The 23,284-nt window shown below is 33.9% G+C and overlaps 3 protein-coding genes and 1 non-coding gene across 4 annotated transcripts; 2 read left to right on the top strand and 2 right to left on the bottom strand.

Moving 5' to 3' along the window:
* Nucleotides 1–8,572: 8,572 nt before the first annotated feature.
* Nucleotides 8,573–8,654, top strand: TRNAS-UGA (transfer RNA serine (anticodon UGA)). The gene has a single exon. It is a non-coding gene; the product is annotated as a tRNA-Ser (tRNA).
* Nucleotides 8,655–9,415: 761 nt separating this feature from the next.
* LOC129292327 (uncharacterized) lies at nt 9,416–12,671 on the top strand. Its single transcript, XM_054929903.1, has 2 exons — nt 9,416–9,952; nt 12,264–12,671. The coding sequence occupies exons 1-2, from the start codon at nt 9,756–9,758 to the stop codon at nt 12,523–12,525; spliced, it is 459 nt and encodes a 152-aa protein (XP_054785878.1). The 5' UTR covers nt 9,416–9,755; the 3' UTR covers nt 12,526–12,671.
* Nucleotides 12,672–13,379: 708 nt separating this feature from the next.
* Nucleotides 13,380–14,310, bottom strand: LOC129292320 (uncharacterized). Its single transcript, XM_054929896.1, has one exon. The coding sequence runs from the start codon at nt 14,105–14,107 to the stop codon at nt 13,895–13,897; it is 213 nt and encodes a 70-aa protein (XP_054785871.1). The 5' UTR covers nt 14,108–14,310; the 3' UTR covers nt 13,380–13,894.
* A 2,951-nt stretch (nt 14,311–17,261) lies between these two features.
* On the bottom strand, nt 17,262–17,882 carry LOC129302196 (uncharacterized). Its single transcript, XM_054940933.1, has one exon. The coding sequence runs from the start codon at nt 17,818–17,820 to the stop codon at nt 17,446–17,448; it is 375 nt and encodes a 124-aa protein (XP_054796908.1). The 5' UTR covers nt 17,821–17,882; the 3' UTR covers nt 17,262–17,445.
* Nucleotides 17,883–23,284: the final 5,402 nt, after the last annotated feature.

Raw genomic sequence — 23,284 nt, 5'->3', positions numbered from 1 at the left:
AGTTAGAGAAAATGAGAGCACGCCCTTTGCTCTGTTAGGGCATAAACTTAATGATCATTGGAGATATTTTGGAGCTTTTGATCACCCAAGATAAGGGAATAACTCATGAAAATGCTATGCGAGATGCTGAGGTGAAAATAAAGCAACTGTCCCCTCAATTATTCTAATAAGGTATGTTCTAGTTAATTGTGTGAATTTTAGGGACAACATTTTTAAAAAGAGGGAAGACTTGTAATATTGTCAAAATTTAAACTTGATTAATTAAGCCTGGTAAGAGTAATTGAATTTATTACTGAGGTGTGTAGCTAGAGAGGTCTAACAGGCATGTTTAATTGTAATTTTAGCCCCAAATGCAGGTCCGAAGTGGAGTCGGGTCATCCAAATATGAACGAGGAATAAAATCTAAATGATGGGGTCTTGTGCCTCATACCGCAGCTTGTGGATAATTCACTGCGGCACGTATATGTCAATATGCTTAGGCAAGGCTTTTCTGTGCCATGTTTCATAGTGCATGCTACATGTGCCATGGCACATGGCCAAATTTCTGCATAAGATAGTCATAGTCTATTGAGAGATCAAGGGAAAGGAAGAGGAGGAACTGAAAAGGGTAATATTTCTCTCCTAGGGCTTACTTCCTTAAAGGGTTAGAAACATATTGGAGCTAGAAAACATTTAAGGTAAAATTTCTAAACTCATTTCTACTGTTTTCTTTCATTTTCTTAACATTGAAAGTTAGGTTTTAATTGAGAAAGATAATTTTCGATCTATATAGACTATGGGTCTGAATCCATTAACTTAAATAAAGTTAATGGGAGTTATTTAAACTATACAAACCCAGTATTTATGGCTCTATATATTTTTAATTGTTAGAAGTCATAAATATCCAAAAATCTACCATTCATGAAATGGTTGGAGTAATATGGCTCTACTAATGGTTATTTAAAAATTTAACAAAGTTAATGTGAGTTAGAGGAAGCTAAGGAACCTTATGAGTACCCTTGTATAGAAAGAGATCGAATCTTAAGAGTGAAGAAGCATTTGAGTTAATAGTAAAAACTATTTAAGAAGGGATATTGATGAATTACATTATGATTAATTATAAAGTGAGCATATTTGGCACCATTCTAGCTTCATGAAAGCTTTGAGAGTAAGTATTTGAGGAGTGAAACATTTGACTTCTTAAAGGCTTAAGGTAATTGAGAGAATTTTTTCTTATATTTTTGTGTGTTAGTTAATTTAATGATTTGTACTTGATGATTTAAATGTGTGAGGTTGAATGAAAATGTAAGTGTGGCATCACTTACTTAAAAATTCATTATAATAATCTTGTAAAGTTAAATGAAATGTTTTCATTCAAAGTTCTATCATGCGATTTGCAAATAGACTTCAATGATTGTTGTCGCGAGGAGTTCAATGACTTGAAAAATGAAAAGTTCAATAAAATAGTGTTTTATAGGAGCTATATGAATGTTTGTGATGAGGAGTCCAATGATTTAAAAAGTGAAAAGTTCAATGAAACTGTGCTTCATAGGAGTTCTATGAATATTTATGATCTGGAGTTCAATGACGTGATTGAATGTTAGTGAAGTTCAATAATTGTGTGATAGAGGAGTTCAATGACATTTGTATTGTAGAGCCCAATAATGTGGGTCAAATACAAACATGTGATATTGTGTATGCTTGGATAGTAAACACTTTCATGTTATGGGTTATTGCATATTTATACACTGCATGATCATAAGAGACGGGAGTTCGCCTAGGAAGATGAGCAGATAATTAAAATTCACATAGTAAGATTTCTATCAGAGCTTGATGGTTAGCCTAAATTTATTATTGATAATTTCCCACTTGTTCAACGAGGGACTATCGCACTAGTTTAAGGAGAGACTTAAACCTAATTAGTTATTCACTTGTTCAACGAGAAAACTAGTTTAGGAAAAATGACACCTCATATTGTGAGAAATGAGGAAAACTGTGATTTATCGGTGACTTAGGAAACCTTTGCTGAGTGACTTCTTACATGTGTGTTAGTTAGGGTAATCTCAATTTATATATGATTTCAATGTATTATAGCCCATAGTTTCATGTAAATGGAATAAATATACATGGTTGTCTATATTGTAACCTTAGTAAAACAAATCACGTGATTAATTATATTTCCATATGAAATTATATTATTCAATTATTATCTCATAAGCATGTGTAATGTGAATGAGAATGTTGAATTATGCTCTTGAACATGTTAAATGATTTGAAATTGAATATATTTGCCACTTACATTTAAATTAATTGATATACATTAATATGAGCTAGAAAGACATTGGTTCTTTAGTGGTTGTATTCACCGAACTACCTTCAACATTGCATAAATTAGCTTAAGGGGACAAGACAAAGGAAAAAAAGCTTGAGGCATAGGATTGTTATCTTATTAGTAGGCCTCCTTTTCCTTTTGAAGTAATTATGTGTATATTTTTGCATGAAATTGCCAGCTAAGATAAGTTCATGTTATAACTTACTTGCACTATGAGTTTTGTTAAATTATGTAATGTATTTTAGGCCATAGGGTGTGTGTGTATAGATTATGAGGTCTATAGTAGGATCAAAATATTAGTATAAATAAGAGTCGTGTATGACATGTGAATTATGATGATTGATGGATGAATTGTGTAATTAGAGCTCTCCCTTCTGTTTTTGATATTAAAGGATTGAACAATAAAAATGTGCTTCATGAGTACTATTAGTGATGTGATGCATTGCACAGATTTATTTTTGTCTATTGAATGTGACTTGGGTAGTGTTCATAGTTGGCTTATGGTATGAGTTTTGGGGCACTCAAGTTTTGTAAACATGGTGAAAAGGAAGGAATTTTGAAATGAATGTCTGACCTTTTATTAAGAGGTAATTTGATTGTGAAACCTAAGCTATTAGTTAGAGCTAGAAGAAAGCTCTTTGTAGACACCTAAATTACATCAATCGAATGTCGGACAGAGAAATAAGACTCATTGGAAGTTGCCCCAGTTTGTCAAATGACAGGAGAATTTTGCTATCAAAAAGCATGCAATGTGCTGCAATGCATTGTGCCTGAGTCATGGCGCATGGCATAAAAGCTCACGAGTCGTGGCACATGCCTCATGTTTTGCACTATTTCATTATTTTTCAATTTCAAGCAAATGCACTTATTCTTTTTAAAATTCCATACTTTCGCATACTGGTTTAACTTTGATTTTTCACTTGTAAAGTTTTGTTGGGATGTTTTAAGCATTAATTAGTTTTAAATTCCTCAATTTATGTAAAATTTTAAACAAATATTTGTAAAGTGAATCGGAGGGGGAGGCATATTTTTCTTCCTTTCCAATATTGATTAGTTTTAATGTTAATATCAACGTTAATCTAATATATCTTCTGCCACAGCGACACACGTATATTTAGAAAAATGGCGTGGTTAGTAATCTTGGTGGCAATTATTGAATGGAAAAAAAAATAAAGGCTAAAATTTATATTTAATCCTTTAATTTTATATAATATTTTTTTAGTCCCTTAAATTTATAAAGCACATTTTTTATTCTTTAATCCTAATATTAATACCTTTATGTCAATAAATTTTTATATTAAATTTTTAAATATTAATAAAATATTCTCAAATATTAACATTAGATTTAATTTTTTTAAAATAACAGTGAATGGCATAAAAAATAATCATTTAAAACTAATTATGTTAGAATTAAATAATTAAAAAGTTACTTTATAAAATTAAAAGATTAAATTAAAATTTTATATAAAATTAAAAGATTAAAAGTATACTTTAACCAAATAAATAAATGAGCTGGTTTATATAATAGGTTAATAACGGTGACAAGAGAGGGAAAATAAACAAAGGTGGCAATTAGTGAATGGATATAAAAAAAAAAAAAAAAATTCCTAGTTCTCGCCGTGTGGCTTTCAAGAAAGCTATGTAGGAGGGAGGCAGGGGAAAAAATCGTGATCACAAAAATCACACATTAACTACTTTGGTATCTTTGGAACTGGAAGCAGCACATACATATTAATGCCTTGGCGTCTTCTGTATTGGAAGGAACAAACACATTTGATTATTCGTGACGCTTGCATTCTCGGGACCATCACCGCCACCTAAATTTACGGTTAAAATATCTCCCCGTCAATGAAAACATAACTTACAATTATTAAATAAATAGAAGAATTGTTGCACGGACATAATGCACCTCATCGTTCATATATTATTCAAATAAAAACATGTTATTAAGGTTATCAAAATCGTGATTTTAAATAAACTTGTTATGCTAAGACAAGGTTGTAACATAAATTCATAACGTAAAATTGTAAAAGTTTATCTACTGTTAATAATATATGAAAGAGTGTGTGTGTGTGTGTTAAAATTGCTGGTAAAAAATAACGATTATTTGTCTACCTTGATAATTATTAAAGGCTAACTTGTTATTAAATAGTTAAAATGTTTTTAAAATATTGTTAGTACCTTATAATTAATCAGAAAGCTTGTTTGAGCTTGAATAATCATATTTATGTTAAGAAGAGAAATTATACAAATAAAAGCAACTAATTCAAAAATGTCTTTGAAAAAAATATTAAATAGTTAATGACCACTTTTTTGTTCATAGTATTGTATTGATTGTGCTTTTGCTTGGATTATTAACCGTTCACAGCATGCCAGAAATAATATAATTAATTTTTTTGGTAAAAAAATATAATTTATACATAAATGACATTAATACCATTTCAAAAAACAAAGACACCTGTCTTTCATTTCATATCGTATTAAAATTTTAATTTATTAATGAAATATAATTTTTAACATATTTGTTGTTTGCCATAAATTATGTCTACAAGTATCACAAATACACACACTCCTTCTGGATAATAATATAATACATATTTTAAAAGTCTTACCTGATCTAAAAGATAAGATGTTGGATAACTTTTATATTTATTTTTGTAACTGCACCCCTATTTTATTTATTACTTTTTTTTGAAAAAAACAATGAACTAGAATTTTAATCATTATTATCAAGACTTTCATGTAAGACATTTAGTAAAAATATAAATATTTGTGAAAATTTTATATTTTAACTAGTATCGTTCACAAGTTATAAACTAATTAATTATGTCTTATGTTATGGTATGAAGAGAGTATATAACTTACTGCCATTTTAGAAGCATACAATGGGTTTTGGCGTATAACCTTTTTGGACAAGTGAGGTCCAACCATTTGAGACTTATGATTACAGTCCAACTCATCCTGAGGAGTCCAGTAATTGCGATCAAAGCGATTTCAATGAACTGACACGCAAGTTTGAGCGCGTGGAGAAGAGTGGCCCGTCTAAAATGTCAAGTTAACCAAATAAAGTCACCTAAAAATGTAAAGTGACTATTCTAACGATTCAAGTCGCGATTGTAACAATCATGTATGATATATTAAATAATAATAAATATAAATTAATTCTTTCATTAAAAATAATAAAAAAAGAAAAAAAATAACAAGTTAAAGAAACATTTTACTCTAAAAATAAAGTTTTTAAAAATAAAAACATGAGATTTTATTTGATTGAATTGATAAATATATTATAAATATTTTTAGATATTTGCAAGACCACTACTGGCGATGATAATTTCACACAGTGAAGGTTTAGATTAGCTTGGATGAGTGAAAATAATACCTTAAATTTTTAAAAATACTAATGCTACAATGAAAAAAAATACATATTATTATTAAGTCAAAGCTATAAGAAAAAAAAACTTTAAAAACACACCCTTTCTGCATCAAATTTTGTATTTCAATGTAAGGTTTTAAAAATTGAATTGGTTATCAAATTAATTGGGGTAATAATTCACGGTTCAATAATCAAACTGGTTAATAATAAATTAATATATTTTAAACAGTATACATTTAAAAGCTAATAATCAAATTCCCATATAAGCATAAAAATGTTATTTAAAATTAAAAAAATCACAAATATAACAACCAAATCCATAATATAACAATCCAACATTTTGAATTAAAAGTCTCAATTACAGATAATAACATTTACTAAATCCAATAATCCATAAACCATGATGACTAGAAATTATTAACAATCAATAAAAATTTAAATTTAAACAAATACAAATTTAAATAACTGAATACAAAACAATCACAAAAATTGAAACATGAACTATATACAAGTAGACAATTGTGAATGTGAAAGCAAGTCAGGGTAAGAATGCAGATTTACTAAAGCAAATAAGTAATTAGAAAATGAATCTTGGGAGAGAAGGGTGACACTGTAAGAGATGTGTACGAGACAGGATAAGAGAATAGGGTTTGGACACTGAGTTCAACCTTGGGGGAGAGAGAGAGAGAGAGTGATATAGAAGGGAGGACTCAACCTTGGGGGGGGAGTTGATAGAGGCTCCTGGGAGAGGAGCTCAACAATCTCTACAAAGTTTAAGGAGAAAGACAATGACGGATATGTCAAGAGCTCTTGTAAATATAGTCGATTGAAGTATGATGAATGACGATTAAAACAAAGAAGTTTAAGATGCGTTCGATTGGGATAGAGGCTAGATAGGAAAAATTATAGTGATTTAATATTATTAAGTAAACAATAAACTAATAAAAAATTAAAAATATTATAAAAAATTATAAAAAGTCAAAACGACATCGTTTTAATGTTTGGAGGCTTAAAAAAAACTATGAACTCGCCAATTGTTTAAATCACCATTTTTTTTGGTTTTTCCTATTCTTTGATCAGTTTACTGGTTCAATTCTCTTCTTGTTTACATGTCTAAACCAAACTAGACCAGTAACTGATTCTCAATTCAATCAATCAAATCGGTTGATTTGGACCAATTTTTTAAACATTATTTTAAGGCTTCACACTTCCTTGGGTTCTAGTAATATCAACAAGACAATGCATCCTTCGTTGCATGCTTCCAGCATTCTCAACACCTCAAATACACCCTCTCACTTGAGATGGAGTTAGGGGGGCAAGCACTCCATAGTGCAAAAAAAATTGTTAAAATTAACTTTAGCAACCCACTATAATGTAATTTTGCATTTTGGCCCCCATTAAATTGGTTCTAGATCGCCCCTGCCTGTCACAGATATTTGTGGTTGCCATCCCTCTCTTGAACATCATGAATTAATTAATTAATATGAAGAAGATAATTAAACTCCTTTTTCTGAAAATTAAATTAAACTTATTTTCAACAGTACGTAACGTGACTTAATTACTGGGCATGGGAAGCAGCATCGCCCTGGTTATGCAAGGGTGTTGACGGTTGACCTGTTTATCTCTTCAGAGCCGAGCATCTTTGTTCTGCCCAGAAAATAAAAAATAAAATCTGTGAATTATTACAGGATTAAATGGCAATCAATTTCCCCCTTCGAAAACATAGGGAGAGAATTTCATATTTTTTAGATCCTGTAGCCTAGCACTCCATAATTACAACATGTAACTTTTTCTATATAGCTTTCTTGGTTTAAATTTTAAAATATAGAGTATTGAATAATTTTATAATAATTTTTTAACTGTGCCCTTATTTTGTTTATTATTATTTTTTAAATAATGTATTAAAATTTTAATTGTGACTGTCAGGATATTATATGAAGTGACAAATGTATAATTGGAAAGACGTGAGATGTTTTACAAAATTGAGTTTTCATCGACTAATTTTTTTAGAATCTTCAAATAATTATCAATACCTTGTGTTAGTGGAGATGAACTATTTTCGAGTTTCAACAAACAAGAAAGAGGGAGTAAAGTCTTAAGTCTGAGCAGCCAAAGACCGTTTCCGTTTTCCATTATTGGTTGGAAGAGATAAACTGATAAACTTGTGACTAGCATATTACGTGGCCCCGATCAAATAATTGAGTTGCATAGATAACCATTCCGACTTATATTTAGTTCGACATTATGGATTTGATTCTGCCACGATCCCTCCAGATTTCTTTCTTTTTATATTGTTTCCTTTCTCTACCGATAAACTCGTGATGATTCTAAAATATCACGTTGACCTAATTTCTTTAAGATGTTCCTGGAACGCACAGATTTCTTTAATCCATGCGGCATTAATTTATCGGAGTATGATTAACAAGGTAAGTAATTTAATTTGTGGCCATCAGAGTTTTTTGCCAGCCTCTCGCACCTTCGGTCAATATTCTTTCAATAGCTTATTCTAATTATTTGTTTTGGATGATTTGTTTGTGTGGGAAAATTTATAAAAGAAAGACTTCGCACCTGGAATCTAGATGTGTGGGAAAAGAAGAGGGGGAAGGAAAGTTATCTAATACATTGAATTAATAATAGAAAGGTGTCTCGCAAATTCAAGTTACAAATATTGGGTCAAATAATTACAAAAAAAAAATCAGATACAATTTAAGAATTATTTTTAAAACTTAAATATTTTACATGCAATTAAAATCGTTGAATTTATAATTTATTTTCAAATTTTTTTTGGGATTTTACTATAATCAATTCAATCTTGCCTGTCATTTTTTCAGAAGTGAAGCCGTGAATAAAGACAAAAAATAAATAAATATTCGCTCATTACCGACAGCGTCGATATGTCCGAGCGGTTAAGGAGACAGACTTGAAATCTGTTGGGCTTCGCCCGCGCAGGTTCGAATCCTGCTGTCGACGTAACCTTTTTATTTACCAACAAACGAATAGATCTCTTTGGGTTTTGGAAGGAACTGCTTTGCTGGGCTACTCCTTCAAAGTATGGACCAATATTGGATGGTCGCTTTTAGTTTCATTTTTTTACAAACTGGGTCATCCTTCCAAGTTCCACCACCCAAATGCCACTTGTTCCAAACATCCCTTGGGCCTTAACTGGACTGTCATGCTTAAATTAACGCTTCCAAACTGGCTCTTAAATATGAACATGATTTCGATTTTCGCCCCTGCCTGGGGTTCGGAATATTCGCATTATTTCTCTTATTCTTTGATTACGAGCAACTAATTTGAAACTATGTGTCCGATGAATTTGGTGGAGATGCAGAGATAATAGCTTTGGATACTTTGAACTTTGCCTTGGCTTCCTGCTCAACTATTTTTTAATATTCTGGACTTTTTCACCCAATTTTATTGCTTATTTAAAAGAAATCGTCCATACGTGATAGGACATTGTAAAGTAATTTTGAACAAATAAACTACGTACTCTCAGTCTCTGCAGCTGTTTTCCAACTGACCCCCCCTTTTTTAATTCAATTATCTTTTAAAATTCATTAGCGCCTGGTTGCTTGATCGGGAGGATTGTGCCTTAAAAAAAAAAAAATTGCTGGACATATGAAGATTGAATGTTTGCTTTGCAAGTTATCATAAAGTGTCTTTATTCCTTAAATTACATAAGAAATCCATGTTCTGATCGAGTGCCCTCATTGATAACCCGCATGTGGCGACATAATATGACCGTTGTACTCAAGTCCTGATTGCGTGGAGACGTATTAAGCCAACGGGGCTTTCCCCAAATGAAGCCAGAGGGTTGTACCTTAAGAACATGAAGCTTCGTTGAGATTTGGTGCCATGCGTGTGAGTTGTAAAAACAAGAAAATAAAGTATATATGAATCAGAATAGCTTGATCCTGCAAGCTTTCCCTGCTTTTTCCTACTCATCAATTGCTTGTCTCTTCTTCAAAAAGGTGCCGCCTTTCCTTTTCACTCTCTTTATAAGTCTCGTTTCCCATTCATGAATGCCGCAACCAGAATCAACAGATCAGATCCAGGAAGAAGAGTAAGAAGATGGCAGATTGGGGTCCTGTGTTCGTATCCGTGATGCTGTTCATCCTGCTGACGCCTGGGCTGCTCATACAAATACCCGGGAAAAGCAGGATCGTAGAATTCGGGAATTTCCAGACCAGTGGCGTATCCATACTGGTCCATGCCATCCTTTATTTTGCCCTTATTTGCATCTTCTTGCTGGCCGTTGGGATCCACATGTACATGGGTTCGTGATCCCTCAGTCCTCTGTTTTTGCACTTCGTTTGAGTCTCTGGGTTTTGATTCTTGTGGACTAGTTATCATCAATTCAGTTTTAGCCCGTCAACTAATTTGAGTGTCATGTGCATGCGGTTGTACTTGGTTGGATTTTTCATTCAATTTGGGGGGACTTGTATTGTATAATTGACTTTCCATCGTTGTATATTCTTTCAGACTTGGGTTTCTGTAACTCTTGCCATTTTGAAGCATGTTTATTTGTTTCAACTTGGTTGATTTTAATTTGGCATTCGACTTGATTAAGAGAAATTTAATCAATGCTATTCCTGAGATTACAAAATTGACATGTCTATGGATGTGATCATGTGAGTAATGAATGACTTACTCTGTGTTCCGAGAATTAAACAGGGGATTAAGAAAGGATTCATCGGTAAGTTTGTCCGTCATGCCCCAATTTCCCTACAGGGATATGGGTCATGTTAATGCTATGGTGATGGAATCCAAGTTAAGATACGATTTGATTCGCGCTCGTTTGTCACGAAAGAAAGAGAAAGAAAGATATTACGTTCTGTATAGCTTTCAGGTCTAGCTACAGGTGTTAAAGCCTCAAAAGAATTTCTTTTTCAACCCGGGCTCTGGACTACCATATCATTGTGAAATGAAAATAGAACAGTGGCCATCAACATGTTTGGGATTCAAAAAATATTTTTAAAAAATACGTTCATGAAATAAATATCCAGTAAGGAAGATTTAGACTGAATATATGTAGTAATGATTCTTAATACAAAGATGCGATTTCACAATGAATGAGACAGGTATTCATGATGTTGGGAATCAAGCGGCATTCAGGGTTGACAAGCGCAAAAGGAAAGAGTGATGACTGGTTAGACCAGAAACAATCAAATTATCAAATTCTGGATGATGTCCTCACTCAACCCAAAATCTCTTGCATGCATTAATCCCGTCGAGAAAACGAAAATGATGAAAAGTTAAAAAAAAAAAAAAGGCAGGGCATTAATGTCAAAGCCACACAACAAACGAAAAAACGATCGGAGTCAATGAATGTTTATGGCAATCGATGACGTGTACATCTTTTTGTGGACCGTCTCATTCTCATTAGAGAGTTTCTCCTTAATCCTGTCTTCCACTTCACATCTAACACTAGTTACTCAACAGACAGGCATTGAATGTTTACATGTATTCTTACGATATGCAATAAAACTGAAAGCTGTTCAAACAAGGGAATAATGCGTAGCCATGGATCAACGTTTACATTACAGAGCAAATATTCAAAACGTTTACATTACAGCAGAAGTGAAACGGGGTAGTTAGCTACACATAAAGATGGAGATTAAAAACAATTAAGCAAAGAGTGAGAAGGAGAACATAAAGGAAGGCGTGGAACAAGATGGAAGAACCGGTGGTGTTCATGTTCATGAACTCGAAGGGCCGATTCCGACCGGGCATCTGAAACAGCAGCCCCGGCGAGAGCAAGGCGAACAGGACCGCCGCTATCAGAGGCGCCCCCCAATCCTGCATCCTCACAACCACAAGCGCCACAAGTTGGAAGCTGTTCTTAATGCAAGCCTTGAGTATTGGAATCCTATAAAGCTAGCTAAACATCTTTATCTCCCTTTTTTCTGGATAAGAAAAGCATGGTTTTCGTGCTTTTCTTTTTGTAATAAAGAAGTCAATGCCGTGGAAATGATTTGATTTGTGTTTCCCGGGAAGATGGTGCTCAGTTTCTGCGGAAGAGGGAATAGAGCGGGAAATGAAAGAGGAAGGTACGATAGCAAAGCATGGTTGGTCCTCCACCAACAAAGACACAGGCATCATCAGTGGCTTTACCAAAGTAAAACATGGGAGTGTCATGGGTGTGGACCTGGTCAAAAATACACAGACAGGAGAAGAGCAAATGGTACAACGGAGCAAAAGCATGGAATTTCATCCCATGGTCCTCGCATCGCTTTTTTGAACGGAGCCTATCAAATCAGGACTCCAACGACCCGACCCGTATGCCAGTATGCCAAAAATGTCTTCTAAAGTCCTTTCCCAATCAAAGCAAACCTTAGTGGAAATCGGTTTTGGTTTGGTTTGTTTGTTTTGATACGATCCTGTGGATGGGTTAGAATTGGATGGAAACGGGTGCAAAGGAGCAAAGCTGATTGCACCGACTAGTACATGTGGAAGGTGCCAGCAACAGTTACAGCAAGGACGGTGCGTTCATCGAGATTGTTCCAATTCCCCAGGTGTCACATTCCCACTCTTTTCCGTTTCCTGCACGTCCCCAGCCCCATTAAGTCCCTTCCCGAGCCCATCCCGGCACCGAAAGCTATCAACTCGATTCATTTTTTCCTCGAACAATATGGCTGACTGGGGTCCCGTGGTGATCGGCGTCCTCCTCTTCGTCATCCTCCAGCCTGGCCTGCTCTTTGCCTTCCCCGGCACCAACAGACAGCTCGAGTTCGGTAGCATGAAGACCAACGGCAAGGCCATCTTCATTCACACCCTCATCTTCTTCGCTCTCTATGCCCTCATTCTCTTCGCCCTTCACGTTCACATCTACTCCGGCTGATCAGGTTTCCTCCGCCGTTACTGCTCGCACCCGCCGCATCGCTGCCCCTAATTCTCTCCTCTCCTTTTTTCCGGTTCTGTTTCACTGTGACTTTTCAATTAAGTATATAAATGAAGGCTAAGGTTCCTTTATTGGATTATTGATAATCTTCTGGTCGCTTTCTTTCGGAATGTCTTGATTTTTTTACTGATTTTGGTGAACCGACTGCGTCCGTTCTTTTGGACGCTTCAAATCGACTTCTGAGATTTTTTAATTTTCGGTTTCAACTTTGAAGCTCTTGCGTCGTCTAACAACGAAAGAGTAGTTTGAAGTTGGGATACAGCGGCTTTGATTAGAAAACAAGATTGGTTTTGAGTTCTCAGATTTTATTAAAAATGTTCCAAACCAGTCTCCTGTTACATGGATTTTGATTTGGGCGGCCTCCATATTTAGCTTGTCTCGCGTACCTAAAATTTATCACTACTACAGTCAATGGTATATTAGAATGTTATATCGTCTACCAGAAAATTACGATTGAAAGAAAGGTTCGGGGCTGTTTTTATTCTTTAATATGTCAGACTGTCAGTGGTACATCCGGATGGCACTGAAATTGACCTTACACTCGACCTAAATAGCACATTGCCAACCTATACTATTTAATCGATATGAAAATAGATCATTTATATTCGAACTTTGTCTAGCAGGAGCCTCCGTCTGTCTTAATCGGTGAATGTTAGATAATATCCTTTCCTCTTCAGACTAGAAATACTGAAATACTATGAAACTTCTTCAGATCGGAAGATCAAAAAATGTAAAATTTGCTTATATATATATATATATAGAGAGAGAGAGAGAGAGAGAGAACAGCAAGAGAATAATAAGAATAAAAGCTGAAACACGAGGACTGTGCCTTGTTTTAGATTATCGAGTACGATTTCAAATTATTTCAACACGAATCGCACCAACTAAATCACTCGAACCAAGGAGCATGGCACCATAGATTCTTGCTCGTTTCATGTTGATGATATAAAGTTATAAATCTTGAACGTAACATTATCAGATTATTTGTGGCCAAATTCGAATTACAGGTAAATCTGGGGAAAAAAAACAAGTATATTTCTATCCCATCGCCAGATAATATCACAAAGCCAGCTCGACTTTCACAACATTTCTTTGGCAACCTATTATGTGTGGGAACTTGGAAAGCCCGAAAGAGCCTTAAAACTGCCACCTCAAGGGAAACTTGGCTGCAGATGGCAATCAAGCAGAAAGAGGTTTGAAGATAGTGTCAAAAGGACAGCGTCAAGCAGGGAACCCGGTCTCAGATCAGAAAACTCAAGAGTGAAGAGAAAAAGATGAAAAATAAGAAATAAAAGAGAGAGGTGGGTGATTAATTAACGCGTATGTGAATTCCAATAGCGATAACTAAGATGGTGAGCACAACGAAGTAAATGATGGCATGAACCAGAATGGAAATTCCACTGGTACCCAAGCTTCCGAACTCCACCACCCTATGCCTCGCCGGCAACTGGAACAGCAGCCCCGGCGATAAGACGATGAACAAAGCCACCGCCACCACTACCGGTCCCCAATCAGCTCCCATTCTTACCTCTGCTCTGTTGTTTTCTCTGTGTAGAGTATGCAAATGGAATTGCCAGCTTCTGCTGAACTGATCACTTAGCTTCGAGAGAGAGCGAAGAATGAAGCAACCCAAGTACAGGTTTCTTAATATGTGGAGCTCTTCCTTGGTGGTTAAGTAGAAGGGGATGCCATAGACTTCGTATGTAAGAAGGCTTTTGCCTTGGGATAGCAAGAGAGGAAAGGTATGATCACGCTAGTGGGTTTGCTTTATCAAGTAAAGTATCGTCCATGTTGGGAAAAAAAATGTTGTTTGTTGTGATCTTTTTCTCGTAAGCTTAGTGTAATTCTTCACTTGGGGTCTCTTTTCTGCTTGCTTTACAGATTGATCAAAGCGGGTCTATCATATTCATTAAACTATGCACTTACAAAAAGAGGAATGAAATGTGTGTATCAATTAATAAAGACGCGAGTCATGGTCGGAGACACTCTGGAAGGTGCTAAACTTGTAGGAACATGGAAAAAGAGTACATAGATATGGACCTACCGGAGAGGAATGAGAAATGAAAGGAACCTTACGTTCAGAAAACGAAATGAACCTGAAAGTGAAGCTTGGGTGCGTAATTAATTTAATTGGTTTCTTGATCGGCTTTCAAGCGCCAGAAAAATCAAAAGCTCTATGCGATGCCCATTCCCTTATATCCCCTGTTCGGGTTCCACAGTGAAACCATCAGAATTTTAATCATTGGCGGTATCCAGAAAACTGATTTGATTGAGGCTTTCTAAAATAATTGAAACATTAATTAAACTACTTTCGTGCTCATTAAAGTAATTAAACAAAAGGGACACTTGCCTCTCATAAATAGACGGATTCTTAATTGCACCGTTCAAGATTATTTTCATTCCATTTAGGAATAGCTGTGATCGGTTTCGTAGGAAAACGTTGTCGAGCTGTTTGGTCGATTAAGTTTGGGCTAGTGTAAATTGGGCTTGCGTTATCTCCAATGTTTATTCCGGGAGACTTCTCGGTTCGTTTGTGTACCTTTTTTCCCATGTTACCCTTTTGTAAGAGCCCAAGGGAAAATATGTTACAGGCCCATTTAGGGGTGGGGAAAATCAAATTGAAATTAAAAATCGAATTGAATTAAATTAAATTTTATCTATTTAATTTAATTTATTTAATTTTTTAATTCAATTTGATTTTTTTATTTTAAATATTTTGATTGATTGGTTCGATTCGGTTAGTAAAATTTAAAATCAAATAGACCGAACCTACCGAATTACATATAATTTATTAATTTATAAATTATATTTAATTTATAAATTATTTTATTTTATTTTTATTTTTTATTTTAATAAAGAATAAAAAATAATAACATCATTTGAAACCCTATTTCGGTCAGTTACTTTCAACCTTATTTTTTATAAATTGTTTATTTGATTATCCATGTCTTTATAATATTTGAACTTTATGTTATATGGGTGTAATTAAAATGGGCTCATATTAAAAAAATGAATAAAAAGGGTCCAATTTTGTAGTGTTGTTTGTTTTAATATTTAAAAAAATGAGCCCAATTTTAATAGTTTAATATAAAACTAAAAAACCAAATTAACCGATTGAACTGAATTATTAAATTTTGGTTTGATCTTTATTCGATTTGATTGGTTTGATCGGTTCGATTTAATTTTTATTTTCAATGTTATTCGGTCGATTAGTTCTACTTGTTTTGAGACCAAACTAAATCGAACCAATCATTGCTCACCCCTAGGCCTATGGGTGACAAACTAACAATTAACATTTCACTTTTAGTCTTATTATATTCTTTCCTTGCTTAATGAAAATGAAGGTATTAAAATTCTATCAATAAGTTCAATTTCATACGTGTTTTATTATATTTTATTTCCTCGTATTATGTAATATATGAACGAGATATCTTTTTAGAGACTCGGTTATGTGATACTAAAAATTTGAAAATGAAAGTATTTCGTTGGGAGTAAGAACGAAGAACTCGGCTTTTGTCCAAAATTCAGACCGTACGGACTAGATTTAATATTTTATTTTTATTAGAATAAAAATTTATAAACCAATTAATAAATCTAATTTGAACTGTCTGGATTTAATACTAATAATCCAGATTTCATATTTTTCAAACAGATATGACTTAAACAGTGCATATTTAATATAAAACATGGACAATTAATATTAAATTTAAACCATCCAAATTAGTCATTAAATTTATTAATTTTTTTATTTTAATGAAAATAAATAAATGAAATATTAAATTTGAATTGTTCAGATCAAATCTGGAAGTGCAACAGGAGGAGCAAAGCCGACTCTAAGAATGAAAAATATTTAGAAATAACAATCTAATTTCATGAGCGTAAGAGTAATTAATTAACAATTAACAGCTGTTGTTTCGAAGCATATATAGATGCATGATTATGAAACATCATTTACGCAACGTCATGGGAACCCGAGGAGCTAGAAGTTAGGATGGCCTATGCCCGATGGCATGAGATTCTCTACCTTTCGGGACCTTTAGAGAGAATCCGGCAAAGTCATTCCATTATGAATAAATAAGGGAAGGCACAGCGCCACAGCACATCTTACTTATGGATTTTATTTTGAATTTTATGAATAAAAAAATTACATTTGGAGAGTTTTCTGCCAACTGGCATGGATTGAATTCGGATTATTGGTTAATATTATTTGGTAGGATGACTAGTTAAAAAACAAACATCAGTAAATTTTTTAAGAGTACTGTTTTTTTTAAAAAAAAATTTCTAACACATAAATAATAATTGTTCATATTTCAGAATAATAGAAAAAAGTAGTATTAATTTATATTTAGCTATCGAATATTTACCATCCTAGCTGAACGCCAGGATATTTCCCACGCACATGTATAACGCTTTCATTTTGAATGAAATATTAATTTATTAATTAATAATTAATACACACGTAATCATTAAGAAATCAGATTGCTAACAAATTGTAAACAGTAAAAAATTAGTTTACTTTGTGGGATTCATGTTTCTTGTTGGGTGGAACGTTTGAGATCTGTTGGAACTATTTCACACCTAAGGGACAGTTTAGGGTTGAGAAGTGAGTCAAGTAGAGTGACGGACGAGTAGATATGGAATGATTAACTCATGCATGCATGCCGGGTAGCTACTGCTGAAGCAGGTACTTTGGGTTCTTAAATTTTAATGCATGACAGTCACAAATTTGAACAATAACTCCATCATTCTTCACCTAATTTCGCGCTGAACTATTCTTTAAACCTTCCCAGATGATTAGATACACAACTCACGCAACATCACCATAACTCTGCACAAAGTCACTCAAACTGTGATGACTAATTAAGCTTGGTTGTCTTGAATCGGGATTCGTTCCGAGTTTAAATGCTCCAACTTCAAACGCTCCTGAACTGTTGATATATAGATCGCAGCTTTGGTGTCGACGCTTTCATCGCCTGCCATCCCGTACACCTCTTCCCATCGTTGGCTCATCACGTCGCAACGACTACCTGCTACCAAGATCGAGACCTTTGGTTTTGGCCGCGCAATCGCGTAGTCTTGGTGGACCAAGATCCCTACCGAAGCCGCAGGGCAAGCCGTGGGCTGGTTAGCCTTCATCACCCTTGTTTGTGCGGTCGCGGCGGGCTTCGGCACCCGATGGAATGGCATCAGCTTTCCCTTAAAGAAACCTCTACTTCGCTTTTGGTTTGCCTCCATCCTTGGATCTGCACACCTGCTGTTTGTTGTGAGTCTCAAACCAATATGATAAAGTGGCTTGAACTTGATGGTGTGTTTGCGTGTTTATATATTGTTGCGAGGGTGTCATTTTGTGCTTAATTGATAATTTAGATAGACACGAGCGTCAGTGGAGGGGCTGTAGCTGTGGTCCCTTAGCTAGAAAAATCTGCTGGAAGCATATAGGCTTGTTTTACAATTTCTCTGGGAACATTTCTCTATTTTTCAGGAAAAAAATTCTGTTTAATAATATGTTTTGAAAAAATATTTTGAAGAACAAGAACAAAAATCAAAGATTTTTTTTGCAAAACAAAAAAATGAAAACATTTTTTAAGTATTATGGGATAACTGCTATGGAGAATAAGAGAGAACACAAAAGCATATGCTTTCATTATTATTTTTTGTTTTTAAAACATGTTATACAGATAAACATTAGTTTTTAAAACAATAAAATAAAATTAGTTTTAAACTAGCCTAGATTTTCTTAATTTGTTATTAGTATTGATTGATTGGTTGATATATATATATATATATATATATTCCACTTATTTCATAAGGTAATCTCAGGTTGGTTTATCTGTTTTATTCTAACAGAACCAATAATAACTTATTTCTATCCTAGTTCATTCGCCTTTTTCAATTCCCCCTCCCCCCCAAAAAAAAAAAAGGTGTGGGATCAGATTCTGTCTCTTTGGAACGAAATTTCTGACAATTTAGTCTAAAAAGTGCATACAGACAATCCGATATTTTCCTTAATATCTAACTTGCCATGGCTTAAGAATTTTTTGACTCCTAATGAAGGGTATGGGATAGGCTTAATCCGGAGTTTAGCGTAAAGAACCGTCTAATTCCACAATTAGCTTGAAAGTTCGGAGTGGAAGGGATAGATACTTCATCCACTAGGACCTAGCTTTTTCTGATAGGTACCATCACTTTATTAAGAAACAAGAAACCTAAGATTTTTAAGCTCACACTGTATTTAGGAAAATTGACCATTTAAGCACTTTATCGAGAGACTAACACAGGGGAAGCCACCGGAATCCAGTGGAGCACTGGAAAGAAAAATGCATATCTTGAAAGAGAAGGAAGAAATCAGATGATACTTGTGTTAAAGTGGATAAGGATTGAGCTATGCAAATCTAAAGGAAGCACTTTCTTAGAAACACGTTGCGCATTGCATTTCATCCATATAAGACTGCATGTCCAAGACCTTCAGAATTAACTGTCTGTCATCATATTCGCAACTTGCCTGTTATCATGTTCGGTCTCACTCAACCCTTTTAATCTTCGGATTCTGAAAACTGAAATTATTTGAAAGTGATTGCAACAGTAATGCATGGGGAGTGCTGATGATTGTGGCTTTTGAGGAGGCATCCAACTTTGCATGAGAACCATACATGTGTGTGTGTGTGTGTTTTTTAAGGGAACCATGCATGTATGTGTTTTTAATAACTTCTTAATCTGGCAATTCTGCTCTAATTTTGTACACGATGGAGCAACGAACAGTTAGTTGGGACAGTAAAGTGGGGATGACAACGTGGGGTGCACTGCTTTAATCGGACATGTACTAGACTAGAGACAGATAAAAAGTTCGATATTCTGCCTGATTGTCAAGTTCTACATCGCCCAAATGCAAGTTGGGATTCTTGTTTGCATTCTTCCTTCTGCAAAATTGTCCATCCTCAATTACTCGGGATTTTGTTAGATTTCCGGAACAGAGCAGGGAGGGGATTACATTTGAGAAGGCATTTTGTCTGTGTTACTTTTCCTCTTTGAAGGACTAGAGAATCTGGTAATCCATGGGCCAAAATGTGCATTACCTTTATCCACATTAACTACTTCTCTCCTGTTTTCGCCGTGGAAGGTATAGGATGGAAAATTCTTTGGTGCTGGCGTGATGCTTGGTTAACGGTTCAGAGGTAATTAATAATTTTAGTTTTTGTGTTTGTATCATTGACGACTCCTGCTTCTTCACGGATTATGTGCAGAGATGGGCAACGCAGAAACTCGCATTTTGCCCTGACACGCGGTGGAAATTTGCAGGACTTGTTGCACGGAATGATAGAATCTCCATCGTGGAAGAGTATAATTAGCCCGAGCCCAGTGATATCTGGCATTCTCTTCAAAGTTTGTGTTGTTTTTTTCTTGGTGAGATGAACAGGGATTGAGAAATATCCTCTTGCTCCTCAGTATATTCTTTTATATTCCCATGCTGGTTTTATGTTGGGATTTAATATAATATAATATTATAATTTTTTAATGAAAAAACAAAATAGAGGCAATTTATGAGAAAAAATACAAAATAAATTTTTTAGCCCTTACTCCCTCTCTTTATATATATAAGAAAAAAAAACATATCACACAATTTAAAAAAGTTAGTTAATCATAATAATTATGTCTGAAAATGAAAAAATGAACAAAAATGCCTTATGTTAGTTAACATGAGCCTGCATTAATTATCTTTTATCAATGTAAATTATGAGGGGTAATTTATGAAATGTGTAATAAATCTTATCGAAATAGATGATTTTGTTTATATAAAAAAATAAATAAAAAGTAATAATTTCTCTTATAAATAAAAATGAAGGTAGTATTCTATAATACTTATAAGTTTCATTTATGCTATGCTCCCTCCCTTTTTATATATAAGATATTTTTTAGAAGCTTGTTCTATCTTTAATATAAGGGGTGACAATGATCTTTTTAAATAATTAGATAATTTTACCCTTATATTAAAAAATAAAATAAATTATTAATTATATATTTTTTCTATCATTATTATATATTAATTATGATATTATTAAGAGTAAAACTAAAAAATTATTATGTTTTTATGTAAGTTTAATTAAATAATAAATTTTTATTAATATATAAAATTTAATTAAAATATTTTATATATATACACAGACAGTGTGTGTCAGGATTATGCGTTTCTGCATTGAGAAAATCAAGAGCGTAAAATGTTGAGCCATGTGTCAGGATAAAGGATGTTCTTTGTAAAGGATCTTCCTGCACAGAACATCCTTCATGAAATTACATACGAAATCAATGAAGTAATTAAGACGAAGTCTGGCCAATTAAAGTTGTGGGGGTTTCAAGATTCAACAGCTGCAACTGCAAATATGGAATAGAAACATGGTTAAGGAAAGTACTCGAAAATCAGTTCAATCTGACGGTGCCGTAATGAACCCGACCTTTAAACACATTTTCTTTTTTTAAAAAACGGAAAATTTCATTCCCCAACCCCCAACCCCCAACCCCGGAAAGCATAATTAAAAAGAACCTCTAAAAGTATGAAGCTTAATTCATTGTACACCATAAGGCTAAAAATGAAATTAAAATGTTAAAGGAAACAATAAAATTAACCATCTTTTAAATTTTAAAAAATAAATTTTTTTGTAGTTATGTGCAAAACACGGGAATTATTTATTTTTCACATAGTAATTATTCATTTTCTCTATGCAAGTTGTTCATGTACATAGCTTTACTTGTCCTTATTTATAGAAGTGTTATGCTGTTAATGAGAATTGTAAATTTCATCTATGTTAATTGTTCATTTTTTATATACCAGCTATTCATTTTTCTTATGTGAGTCATTCATGTATCTAACTTTACTTGTTTTTATTCATAGTATCATTATGTTGCTAATGAGAGTTGTAAATTCCTATTATGTCAGATGTTCATTTTTTATATACTACTTGTTCATTTTCTTTACATAAATTGTTCATGTATCTAGCTTTACTTGTTTTTATTTATTGTGGCATTATACTGTTAATGAGTTGCAAATTTCCACTATGTTAGTTGTTTATTCTTTCTATACGAGCTGTTTATGCTCTTAGTTTCACTTATTTATATTTATATTGGTGAGAGTTGCAAATTTCCTCTATATCAACTATTTATTTTTCATATAGACGTTGTTCAGATTCCTTACATGAGTTGTTTTTTTACCAATAGAAGGAATTGGAGTTATTTGTGTCATTTCTCTTAAAAAATTAATTTTAATTTAGCCCAAATATAACTCATAAAGACTAAATTGATATTTTAAAATTTTACAAGAGTTTTGATTAAGGTGGAGCAGCTATATTTTTCCTAAAAAAAATTTAGGTGAATTGATCCCAAGACTTCACCAAAGCTAAAATATACTCCCAAACTCAAAGAGTACTTAATAAAATACTTATGAATTTTAAAATTCTTATGTCAGTAATGAGATTTGATATCTTGAGCTTGTAAATTATAGATCAAATATTTACCAACTCAATCAATCAATTAATCCTGCGTTAGTGAAACGAGAGTTGAAATACCCTTCATTGCTTCTCATAAGCTCTGATATAAAGCACGTTCAGAAATACCAGGCCCCGCCATCCACAGTCATATAATGATAGGGTGCTCCCCCTTATTCCATAACAAAATATGCCTAATTTACCATGAAACCTCTACAAAGTAGAATGATTGCCCAGGAATGTAAGAAGAAAGGGATTATAAAGAGATTATTGTTCCTGCTAAAGCCCATTAAGGGGTGACAGAAGCAGTAAGTCTTGGGAATGACGAGATGCAGGTGGTGTGGTGAGGCCCAAGAAGAGGGAAGGGGCATTAATTATGATTGTTATGAATCAAATAAATGATGATGATGGCATGATGACTGTGAAGATGATGACAGCTGAGTAGAGGCTAAAGAGATCCACCAGTTAATTATTGTAGTGTAACATAATTAAAGAACCACCACCTTTCAAACAACCACAGCTAAACCTCTCTCTTTATTCCACAGTCTGATCAAATGGACAAACCTTCTCAGATCCCTCTTTCCTATATAAGCCAAATACAACCCCAACCTTCCTCACTGTCTTCCCTCGCACGAGCATCTATCTGCCTCTTCATTCTTTTTATCTGTTGCTGCTCTGTCTTGCCTCTCACTCATTCTCTGCTCTCTTCCATTGCACATAATTGTCAATTGACAAGGCAGCCCCGTGCATTCAAGTATTTTGTGTGTTTGTGTACGTAAGTATATATGTATATATATTGGCCACTTTGTTATGTGCCTAACACATTCTAGATTCGTTTTGATGTTGGCACGGTTCAATCAGGCCAAAGTTCTCGCAGGATTCACTAGTTGAGAGCTTTAATCTGATTGAGCCGTGCCAATATCTGATTTACCCCTTGTTCTCCAAACTTTTTCTTTCTTCTTCCTTAATTGCACTACATTTGCCTCTTTGTGTATATAAGAATGCATGAGAATGGCGACAAATAAAAAATTGAATTGAGAATAGCATGTAGGATATATGGCGTCTTGGGATTTATTATTTCGTATACCGTTTACCCTGTGCGAATATAGAAGCGAAATCAGTGCCCTTGCTTAGCATCAACATCTGAAGGATGATAAAAAACAGCATAAAGAAAAAATCGTCGAGTTTGTCTAAAACTGATGGCTTTCTAAAATTGTATTTTTTCT

This window comes from Prosopis cineraria, unplaced genomic scaffold (genome assembly GCF_029017545.1).
Source record: "Prosopis cineraria cultivar Desert tree isolate PC_DT_omini unplaced genomic scaffold, ASM2901754v1 PC1, whole genome shotgun sequence".
Lineage (NCBI taxonomy): Eukaryota > Viridiplantae > Streptophyta > Magnoliopsida > Fabales > Fabaceae > Prosopis > Prosopis cineraria.
The sequence above is the reverse complement of the archived record's forward strand: the minus strand, read 5'-3'. Positions and strand labels throughout refer to the sequence as shown.